General features: G+C 34.0%; 1 protein-coding gene across 1 annotated transcript in view; it reads right to left on the bottom strand.

The window, feature by feature from the left end:
- Positions 1–12520, bottom strand: part of LEMD3 (LEM domain containing 3) — a 72335-nt gene that overhangs the window by 16439 nt on the left and 43376 nt on the right. The window contains exons 2-4 of the mRNA XM_004449536.4: positions 12226–12263; positions 8104–8170; positions 6028–6095 (exon numbers count right to left, since the gene is read on the bottom strand). Coding sequence (XP_004449593.1) covers positions 6028–6095; positions 8104–8170; positions 12226–12263 — 173 coding nt within the window. The remainder of the gene's footprint in view (positions 1–6027; positions 6096–8103; positions 8171–12225; positions 12264–12520) is intronic.

Below are 12520 nucleotides of genomic sequence, written 5' to 3'. Positions count from 1 at the left end.
ATTATAGTTTACAATATAGTTCAAACTCTCTCCCTTACAATTTTATGTTATGACAAGATACATAATGGCCTGTATCTGTCATTGCAACATCATTCAGGATAATTCCACAGTCCTGAAAATGCCCCCATATCACACCTATTTTTCCACTCTCCCTCCCCTCAGAACCTCCAGTGGCCACTGCCTCCACATCAATAATAAAAGTTCTTCCATTGCTAGAATCACAATTAAGTTTATAGTAGAATAACAGTAAGTCTACTCTAATCCATCACTCATTCCCCAATCCTGAGGATTCTGGGATGGTGATGCCTACTTCACCTCTAATTGAAAGAGGGCTTAGATCCCTTGGGGCAGATGGATGGGACTATCTTGCTTGCAGTTGTAGACTCTCTCTATTCCTTGGGATAGTTCCTTAAAAAAGGATTTTATGCTCTTATAGGTCCCTTCAAAGATTATATCCTTGGAAGACATGGAAATCATAAAATCTTCAAAGACACTACAGCACCCTTCAAAGATACATATGTTATAAAAATCAATAAAATATACATGACATTATTTGCTTGCTTATAAACACACTTGAGATTATATTAATACAATACGCAGAGTATTATAACATGTTTTGAATTACTACATAGTACCTTTAAGACTATGAACTTAAGTTTCAGATAATGTAAAATCAAACAAATTCCCAAATTTACTAATTGTGTATTTTAAATATAAAAATATTTTTAGGAAGCTGGAGAAACTGCAAATAGCATTAATGTCCTCGTCATAATTAAAAATGTAAATAATGGTTCAAATTAATAACAGTAGCTGCTCTAATAAGCTAAGTATGAGGAGGATCAGAGCTGTTTTTTGTTTTTTTTTAAAAAATGGGTATCTGTTGCTATTTTCCCATGGTACTACCATACGATATTGACTGTGAATATGTGGAATACAGGAGAAACATGGAATGTTCGCTTTATGATATATTATTTATAAAATGGAATTTTTGTATAAATCAAAGTTGTATTTTTTCTAGCTATGCTAATTAAATAGCTCATCTTAAACATTGTAACATACATAGTATCTACCTGATTTTATAAGCCTAAACGGTTTTATTTTTCAGTTTTTATAGCTACCTATAAAGCTGTAGGTAAGACAGGGGTAGGCAAACTTCTTCTGTAGAGGGCCAGAAAGTAAATATTTTATACTTTGTAGACATATGCATCTCTGGTCTCTGTCACATGATCTTTTTAAAAAAAAACAACCCTTTAAAATTAAATTATTGTACAAAGCACAGCTCACAGGCATTACAAAAATAGGACCACAGGCTGGATTTGGCCTGTAAGCCATAATTTGTCAACCCTTGAGGTAAGGCATTCCAGCAACATAAAACATTTTTTAAAAACAGATGTCAAACATCAAGAGAAAGGTGAATTCTTAATTTTTCAAGGAAATCTATACTATTTACTTATAGACTTATAAACAGTAACTCAGTCACCATACTGCTAAGTGCTTCATGTAAATTTCTAAATTTAAAGTATATTTTCCCAAATACCTAATATATTTAACATATCATGTACAAACACACACATATATCCACATACACATCCATGATCTTCTCAAATGTGCCTTATTTTCGAAACTGACCAAAATGTATATTTTAAAACCCAAGTCAGAAGCTTGAACTTGGATTAATTTCAAAGAAAAAAAATACTGTTTCATATAAAAGATTCAGGTCATTAAATAAAGCAACAATAAGTTTAGTAAGGAGGGTAAACAGCACTGGTACAGGGAGAAGTCAGGCAAGTTTTAAAAACCTATTATGGATAATTCACAAGACAGACAATTTACATGTAATGACAGTTATGTGGCTTTCCAATTATAAATATTATGGTTAACTGTGAGACAACATATGCTATACATGAGGCATCACCCTACAAAAGCATTAAAATGTAACACACACAAATCAATACTGAATCCTGGGCTCCATATATATAATACACACATATATATGTATTCATATATATATATATATACACACACACACACATACACATAAATATAACTTAAGTGGGGACAAGAGAAAATATCTCACCTATACAAATGCTTCTACTTTGACCACTTCCTCAGATCTTAACCCTTATTCAGTGCTCAGTCCCTCATCCACTCAATAGTTTCTTAAAACTAAGTACTATGAATCTATTCCTTACATCTAAAAGGCAGAACAATATAGTGAGAAGAGCAAGTACTTTGGTTCTAATCCCAGTTCTATTACACTTTAACAAAATGACCTAGTTATGTAACCACCCTAAGCTTTAGTTTCTTTATTAACTGGGTGATACCACTACCTTGCTGGATCACTATAAAATTAGAGGTAACACATTGAAAGAAATAATACATACAAAGCACCAAGATATATTACACTTGATAAACTGCCATTATCACTGTGAAATTTCCCCCTTTCTCCATGTCTCAGAACATTTATTTTTCCCCACAGACACAATTTTATTAACCAGTGATAAACATTCCAAGCTCAATCATAAAAGTCCATTCAGTCACATAACTTGTCACATTTGCGGCTATCTTTTCCTACCATTTTCTTCACACATCTTAAACATATTTATTATGTTGAGTTAAACAGATTTTGAAAGCAACCTAGAAACTTAACCATTATTCATTACATCATTCTACTGCAAAGTACCATAGGATGCTCACACAATTTAACTTAAGAACCAGTCATATACTTTAATGAAAAAATAACACTTTCCTAAATGCTCCACCAGAGGGACCCCTTAACTTTTCACAAATCAAAACGCCTTCAATCTCAAAATAAACGAATAAAAACTCCAAGAAAAAAACTGAGAGAAAAAAATTGTTTAAATTAATTACTAGATTATTTAAATTTCTTCTGAAGGAGAAAGTGGGAGAAATAAAAATGAGAGCCAAGTATAAAGAATCAAATTCAAGGAAAAAGAATTTCACTGAGGCTTACTTATTCTTCACTCAATTTTATTTCAAACATTTACTAATCACTGTGTTTGAACATGTGCTAGAAGGTGGAGAAACAACTGTCTACACATGTAGGAGTTCTACATATTATGTGGGTAATTTACTACTTAATCTAAAAACAACTCTGTTGCTCATGAAATCACAGTAAAAATACATGGAAGTATAATAGATCTTTCTCCGTAAGCAGAAAGCCTATAATATAGGTATTATAATTTGATAACATCTTTGTAGAGGGGTCCTTCCATATTTATTGTAAAATGTGGTTTTAAAGTATTCTAGAATAGCCAGTTTTGGCTACATTATGTAGAACTGTGATTCCAAATTGGAAAGTAATTTGGCAACATAAATCAAAAACATTAAAAATGTTAATGTTCTTTGAATCAGTAATTTCCTTCCTAGGACTATTCTCTGACTAGAGATGCAAAGACTAGAGTGCTTTCAAAACAGTGAAAAACATACGAATACGAAACTATAAAATAGAACACTATAAAAACATTTTCCCAAAACCTGTTCAATGACATGAGAAAACGCTTGTAATAAATTTAATGGAAAAAGAATATGTAAGATATAAATATTATAATATGTATAATCATACTAATTTTAGGAAAACATATATATAAAAGACTAGAGAAAAACATGAAATACTACCAATTATTATCTTTAGGTGGTAAATTTGAAGTGGTTCCTCCCCCTTTATAAAATTTTCCATATTAATAGTTTTGAAAAAACAAGCATTATTATCAAATGGTATCTAATAGCTTTATCACATCCTAAAACTTAGGTTTTGGGGAAAAATTCCTGTTTTGCAAATAATCTTTTTTTAAACATTTTTATGGCAGTCCAAACTGTATCTATGGTAGTAACAAGCCATAGCATGTTTTATGGCATCTGGAACATGAAAATGAGATTTTAAAATGAAAAAAGGCTAATACACACAAATACAAACATACACATATACACATTTACATACACAAATCTAAATACATAAGAAGGGTATTAACCTTTCTACCTAAAATAACATCACCTGACAAATTAAGGAATGGAATTAAATTAATCCAGAATCTTTTATAAAAATATACATAGAAATCCTACTCAATTACAAAAAAACACATAAGTAAACCTCAATGTGAAATATAAAATAACTCCAGGATAGAGAGGTGAAAATTTTTTAAAGACTGGAGTTACTACATTTTTTAAAAACTAAATACTGGCAGCTTCCAACTCAACTCATGTAGATGTTAGTTATCTATATAAAAGAACAGTCCTGTGTGGGTGCTTTCAGTAACTCCTTTGCTGCTAGTCTTTGGCCAGGCTTAAACCCCAGCTTGAAGGTCTGTGTCCTTTTTTACTTCATCCTTTTGCTCTCCCACAACTGCAACCAAAGGCCTCTTTCTCAGCTCTAGCATAACTACTGGTCAAGCCTATCCTGTCCCCAAGCCATATCCCATCTCTTTAGTCCATCAAATATAGGGGTCAGTAGATTTTAAGAGTCTCAGGGTTCTTCTGAAATGCAGATGAATCATGCTTGAGGAATTTATGATCCACCATAACACACATCTATGCCATAACCTCTCTAAGAGATTTAACTGGGGAAAAAGAGAAAGCAAGGAAGGAAGAACCAGATGGAATGTTTTTTCCTACTGCTAGAAGTAAAAACACTTTCAAATATCTCATGAGAATTATCATTTGTTTGCTTTGAGTCCCCTTTAGCCTCCTCAACCAAACCCTTCTTTGCCCCCACTCCAGCCCCACTAATCTATCAAGCAATTCTTCCATCCTTTCAGACTGTGCCCCATAATCATAACCCTTAATCAAGATCTTTTTGGATCCTGATTCTTAGTTATCCATTCTTTTAGCTATTATGCCATTCACAAATCTAACTGTCACCCATATTCTCATCTAGGTCAAAATTGAAAATAAAAAGGAGAACAACGTTGAAGACAAATCTTTTAGGAGGTTATTAGAGACCTCTCACTACAGCGACACTGATTTAATTAATTAGGAAACACAGAAAGAGAAATAACATTTACTGAGAAATGACTATAATCATCAGACACAGAGCCAGGTATTTTATATTTTATATCACTTAAACGTCCCAACTACTCTGACAGGTATTAACAACAATCTTATTCTTAGATGGAGAACTAGGTTCAAAAAAGCTAAGGAATTCTGTTAAGATACACAACTTCTATGTGGCAGTACTAGAATATGAGTCTGCATCTAATCTCTATCAAATTATACTGTCTTAGCATCTTGTGAGTACTCATGTCATGAATTAAATTAAAAACTCAGCCTACATTTCTCTTTGAAAATTCTATCAGAGGAGATTGTCACCAAACCTGTGCCGTAAAGCCTTGGAACATATAATGCAATTCTAATTTTAAAAGGGAAATAAAGTTTGTATGACATTACTTGTTCACAATGAACCCCAGCCAGCCAGCTTCTAGGGATCAACATTTCTATTTGTAACATGCACATCCTTATGGAATTATCTTGACTAACATCAAGCTCTCCAGTATGATTTTCAAAATCTACTTTTCCCTTTTTGAAAATCAATATGACTTTGCCCATGTTTAATCTTCTAGTATCTTTCCTTCCATCTATGATTTCCCAAGGATTACTTACAGTAGTTCAGAGAATTCATCTGCAAGTTCTCTCAGTACCCTTAGATGAAATTACTCTGGGGCAGAAGATTTGAAATAAATCACAACAATTAGAGGCTAATCTGCTTTCTTATATAGTACTCACCTATCTCAATTTCTCTTACTAATATTGTTTGTACCCTTTCTAAATTACTGTGTACTCTCACAGGGAATGTTCTAAAACAAGCTGAAACAAAAAAAAAAATGTTGAGCAATTCTACTTTATTTATTTATGTCACATAAATACCAAACAGCAGGCCCAAGCTTTTAACAATACAATTAAAGTAATCAAATGCATGGTACTTTTGATAACATTAATGATTTATGTAAACTTTAAGGATATAACTATAAACTTTAAGGATATAACTATTAAAATTCTGATTTTACTGCTTACTTTTAAATATGCAGCTGCCTCTTGGACAGAAAGTGTTCTCTGACTAGAACTGCCACACTCATGATCTCCTGGAAAGATTAACATATTAATTTGCATCAGTGCTATGTTAAACAAAAGAAATATGAAAAACTAGAATATATTACAAATTCCACAATTATAGATCTTATAATCATAAAGAGGGTGAACAATATTTATATTTTCTATAAAGTAATTCTAATAAGTTCTAGTATGTGATATAAATAATCAAATATCCTTACATAACTGCAACATTAAACACATCAGCCTAAATAAGAACATATTTTTTTTTGTATATTCCTAATTGATTTGCAAGCCAGGATAGGAACTACGTCATACTGATGCCAATCCCACTGATGCTGGGATACAGAAGGACCTCAACAGATCTATATTATTTCTTAATGGGGACAACTCAGCAAATTTATGTGCTAACTTACAATCTTTTTACTGAACCAAAAACGTGTATTTTCAAAGCATAACTAAACCTACCTTTAGCAGGGGTGTGTGTACCTTAAAAATTATTATAATACAAATCAAAAGAAAAATTACATCTACTTTAGAGATCAATTATCCTTACTATTGAACTTCAATTGTAAATTTTTCCTGCCTTTTTCCTTTCAAATAGTTTAAAAAATCTTTATCATGAAAGTGCTACAATTAAAGTAAAATCTTTGGCCAATATTCTGTAATAAAAGTAACCATTTTCTTATCAGTTTTGTTCAAGCAGTCGGCTTTAGGAAGAAGTCTCTAGCAGAAAAAGAAGTCTCAAACTTTATAATGCATCCTTACAGATTCAGATTCCACAGATTCAGAGCAGAAGTAGGGAAACTACAGACCATGGGCCAAATTCAGCCTGCTGCTGGATTTTATAAATGAAGTTTTACTGGAAGACAGCCATGTTCATTTATTTATGTATTATCTATGACTGTTTTAAGCCATAACAGCAGAGTTGAGTAGCTGTGACAGAGATAGTCTCACCAGCAAAACCGAAAATATTTACTATCTGGCCCTTCACAGAAAAAGTTTGCTCTAGAAAAAGGAATCCTCTATCTTTACAAGCACCCCAGATTATACTGAGCTAGTGGACCATGGACATAAAAATAAAGATAGCTTTAGAAGCTTGTTGTAGCAACATTAGAATTCCTAGCTAGAGTATATTCTCAACCTATTTCTGGATGTTACAGCATGCCATATAAATGTCAGTAGCCTGCAGTTATGAATATGACTACCCAATTAGTGCAAAAAAAGCTTTTAGTGATATACACAGAATTATGTCCCGAAAAAACTGATCATAATTAAGAACCCAACAATAACAACAACAACAAAAGATCAGTGAGAAGATATGGAATTACCAGGATTCTGTTTAACCAGAGAAGTTCCACTTTTACATATTAGGCTTCCACCTATAATTTAATTTTTACAAAGGGATGTGCTACATACAAAAGTTTAGGAAACTTTTTTTTTTTCCTTTCTTTTTTTGGTCTTTAAGTGCTTATAAGAAGAAAATCCAAAGCTTTTTCTTTTGGGCGATAGCACCTTATAGATACTAATCTTGCTGGCAATTCACCTATAATAAATTATTCTAATTGCAGATATGTTGATACTTCAGAGTTCTTAAAGACCTATTAAAAGCAGAATATGAGGAAAATGCAATGAAACAGAAAAAACAAATTCAAAGAGAAAATATTTACATTATCTAAGTACAACCACCAAAGGAAAATATGCACTTCGATATTCAATCTGGGAATTACCTATACAATTTGATTGATATTTCACCTTCCAGAATTTTTTTTAATGCAAAAAGAAATTTGATTGACTTTAAAATTATATTATATAATACTATATACATATTACATATAATCTATATGGCAGACAGGAAAACTTTCACTAAATACATCTGTAAAATAAAAAACGAGGTTAAAAAAACTTCTAAAGAGAAAATATTCAATAAATATAACAATATTGGACTTGGGAAACACAATTTCTACTGATACTGTATGCTACATATGCAAATTAAGTTTTCAAAAGATTTTTAGAAACCATGAATGTTAAAACAATTACCTGCAAGCTGTGCCAATCGATCATGAAGCTTGTATAATGTGTTCATCATAAGATTTTTTTCACTTTCCTAAAATTAAGAAAAGTTATAAAATATCCAATTCTAAGAAAAAATATCTACCAAATAATTTATCTCATTTGAAAATAGAACAGTAGATAAACTGCCCCATCATCCAGGTAAACCCCTCCCCACCTCCTTTCTTCTTTATACAATGCATCCTATGTATACTGTTTTTGGTCCAGATCGTTTAGGGCCTTTCTTGGTAGATTTCAACTCATACTCTTCTGGTAAATTCTAGGTGGTAAAACTCTCTGAATTTCCAGCTGGTAATGGTTCCTATTAATCCCCCAGCAAACTACGGTCCTGCAGCCAATTCGACTGTGCTGCTTCTCTTTAATCCAGGAGGCTCTGTTCATTTTCTCTTATGTCAGCAAGAGCTTGCCATAATCAGAGTCAAATCCTACTTTGGGAGTAATCAGTCCAGTTTTTTTGAGCCTTTTCATGGTCAAAGGCTATATCCTATCAGTTCAATTCAATAGTCAAGTCAGAAAAATAGTCTTCAGTATTTTGTCTGGAGAATAATGACCTGTTTAAGGATTTTAGACTTAAAGTCATCAACAACTTCTTCCATAATCCCTATAAATTTTATGTATTACTTTGAATCCTTCCAGAGCAGAAAGAAAATCAATAATTTTTTCCCCCTGTATGCAGTTTCCTCATACATTACAGCCCTGCTATCTGGGTGGTTCTGGGTCTTTAAGGGAGACCCCACTTTATGAATTTTGCTCAGAAGCCTCTCAATATCTGGAACCTTCTTTAGAAGGTCAACAACCTCAGAGATTTTGTCAGGCACAACCATGAGGTCCTCTATCACATCTAGGTGATCATTAATAGGGTATGTTTGTTTGTTTGTTTAAAGATTTATTTTTTATTTCTCTCCTCTTCCCCCCTCACCCCGGTTGTCCGTTCTCTGTGTCTATTTGCTGGGTCTTCTTTGTCCTCTTCTGTTGACAGCGGCACGGGAATCTGTGTTTCTTTTTGTTGTGTCATCTTGTTGTGTCAACTCTCCATGTGTGCGGCACCATTCCTGGGCAGGCTGCACTTTCTTTTGCGCTGCTGGGTGGCAATCCTTACGGGGTGCACTCCTTGTGCGTGGGGCTCCCCTACGCGGGGGACACCCCTGCGTGGCAGGGCGCTCCTTGCGCGCATCAGCACTGCACATGGGCCAGCTGCACATGGGTCAAGGACGCCTGGGGTTTGAACCACAGACCTACCATGTGGTAGACGGACGCCCTAACCACTGGGCCAAGTCCACCGCCTGTTTTGTTTGTTTTTAACCAGTCTCAAACCACATAAAAATAAGAGTATGACTATTGACACTTTGACTGACCTTAACTTTTCCTGTTCTCCCAAAGTGGCCCCACATGTATCTATGAACCATTAAAATGAAACACATATTTAATGACTATCTACTAGGGGTTAAGAATTGTTCTTGGCAAAGTGAGAGACCCAGGGAACAAGGTGGTTCCTACTCTTAAGTGTTATATTACAGTTGTAAACAAAGTATAATGCAAATACAGAAGAAGGGGGTGGGAAGCCCCATTTATGGGAGACAGACTATTTGAGTTGGACTTCACAGGAAGAAAAGAATTGACCAGCATTCTGGGAAGAAGGAAACAGCAGGAGTAAAGGCATGGGGCATGCATACATTCATAATATTTGTTACACACCAGTAGCCTAGTTCAACACGCAGGCTACTAAAAAAATAATTTGGAGTCAACTGCCAGGGAGCCTTGGATGCCAAAACTAATTCTTGACTTCATTCTGTAAACTGAGAAGGAGGAAAGAAAAGTAGACTTGTGCATCAGTCTGCACAAGTATTACCCTGGCCATAATGTACATCTGGCCTGGAAACAGAAATACCTATGAAAGGAGTACAGAGAGAAGAATATTGCCACGGTATATAGTCTAAACATCTGGCCAAGAAGACTAAAGCAATGGTACCTTCAATGTAAGAAAAATTGCAATTAAGCATCCATGTGGAATCTAAGCCACCTCTTGATATATATGTGGAGTGGACACAACCATTCCAAGGTCCACAGGATGGAGGAATAGAGTATGGATTAGAGTGGACTAACTGACATTCTATTCATGAACTATTGTGATTAGTAATCGAAGAAAATGTGGCATTGGTGTGGAGAAAGTGGCCATGGTGGCTGCTGGGGGTAGGGAGTGGGAGGAAGACATGTGATGTGGGGGCATTTTCGGGACTTGGAATTGTCCTGGGTGGTGCTTTAGGGACAGTTACCAAGCATTGTATGTCCTCCCATGGCCCACTGGGTGGACTGTGGGAGAGTGTGGGCTATGATGTGGACCACTGACCATGAGGTGCATTGGTGCTCAGAGATGTATTCACCAAATGCAATGAATGTCTCATGATGATGGAGGAGATGGTTGTTATGAGGGGAGGAGGGGGATGAGGGGGGTGGGGGGACCTCATATTTTTTAATGTAATATTAAAAAAATAAATAAAGACAAAAAAATTAAGATAAAAAAAAATCACTTTGATTTAGTGTTTGTGAGGTCCTTCTCCAATCTATCTTCCAGAGTTCAACGCAAGTGGGATTTGTCCTTTTATTAGATGAGTCTCAGGAAAGACTTTTCCAGGGGCTGTCGTACATCGCCTTACTGATGACATCACCCTGCCTTATAGTCTTATTAATATTAACATTAAAGTCTTCTTCCATTCCTCCATTCTGACTGCTTTTCAGATTGTCTCCTAACATTTCAGCTTCAAATATATCTAATTGCTGTCTTCCTTACTAAACCACTCTACCAACCAGCTAAAGATCGACAAATAAACACATATTTAAAGTAAGCTGTTAAGGCACCTTCCAATGAACAAATATAATTTTCTAAGTTAAAATAGCTACCTTTAAATTATCTTTCTGGTATGGTCTGGTTATCTTTCTCCAAAGCAAAGTGCTTATTCTTGGGATTAAAAAAAATCAAACTAAGGGTAACTCCACAAAATTTCTCATATATTGTCACTTTTGAATATTTCCTTTTTCTATCCTGAGCCAATTATCTCCTTTAACATATTTTCAATTGTTTGTATTAAGTCTCTGAATAAATGATGCTAATGAACTTTACACACTTAACATGGTGCCTGGCAAAGAATAAACATTTAATATAAAAGGACTGCCACTATCATGATCATAATTATTACTATTATTTAGAGGTTCAGAACTTCAGTTTCCTTATAGGGAAAATTATACAGAAGAAAATAAAGTTTTGTATTTCCAATGTTTGAAGAGTATATATTAAATCAAAATTACGATGCTAGTAGCAGTATTATATGAAATATTGTTACCGATAAGGTCAACTTTCTTAAAAACACATATCACCACAACAGAATAGTACTAAAAACAATCATTCAAAGCCCCACTCTAACAATCAAAAGTAATATATACTGTGGGTCTGATTATACATTATAATATATATCCTTTAGTACAAAAGGTAATATCTTCTACATTGGCCTATACAATGGTCAGTTCATATAATAAAAAAAATTAACAACTTTTATTATAAATTCAAGCACCTTAATTTTCAATTGATAATTCAAAAATATTAGATGTAAATGAAATTGAGGTTAAAATTAATAAATATTACAGTATTAAGAAGGAAAAGGAATCATAAATGGGTAGTCTAAGGGATATGTCTCATTTCTAAATCATTTGCCTTCCTCATGGTTGAACAGGGATGCCAATGTGCAAAGGATCCAAAGAGAGACAAGATGAGGGCAAAGAGGACAAGTCTGCTAAGCATCCAAAAACTTAGACAACAGGCATAATTCTAAGGGTAAGACCAGACCCCTAAATAACACACTACTGTCATTTTTTTCCTGGCAATTGGCTTTTACTTAAAGTGATAAATAGTTTAGCTCTTAAGAGCAAATCTGTATCAAATTTAATTATACTACGGTTAAGGAATCTCAGAATAAGAAAACTTACTGCTTCAGCATTGAAGAACCTAAAAATTCACTATTTTTAGTCGACATGACACTAATGCTTTTATTATATAAAACATGACATGAAATATCAGCATTATGATCTTTTACTTACTTGTATTTTCCCAAATGTTTCACCAACAGGGTTTTGTACTATTAAGGAAAGGAAAAAGAAAACTATTAGCATCACTTATGCGTGAGAATTAGAATTTCCCTAAAGAAGCCCTCTGAAATGCCAACATGTACTTTGCTAAAACTGAACATAAACATGCAAACAAAATGTAGACAAACTAATGATAACAGAACTAGGGAATTAATTTTCAGACTTACCAATTTTACCATTCTCCTTAAATTTGTGCTGCTTCTCTACAGTCATTGAGAGCAGGTGCTCTGGTGTTAGAGGGGCTGAG

Source organism: Dasypus novemcinctus, chromosome 12 (assembly GCF_030445035.2).
Source record: "Dasypus novemcinctus isolate mDasNov1 chromosome 12, mDasNov1.1.hap2, whole genome shotgun sequence".
Lineage (NCBI taxonomy): Eukaryota > Metazoa > Chordata > Mammalia > Cingulata > Dasypodidae > Dasypus > Dasypus novemcinctus.
Note: the sequence above shows the minus strand (reverse complement) of the source record. Positions and strands in the feature narration are given on the sequence as shown.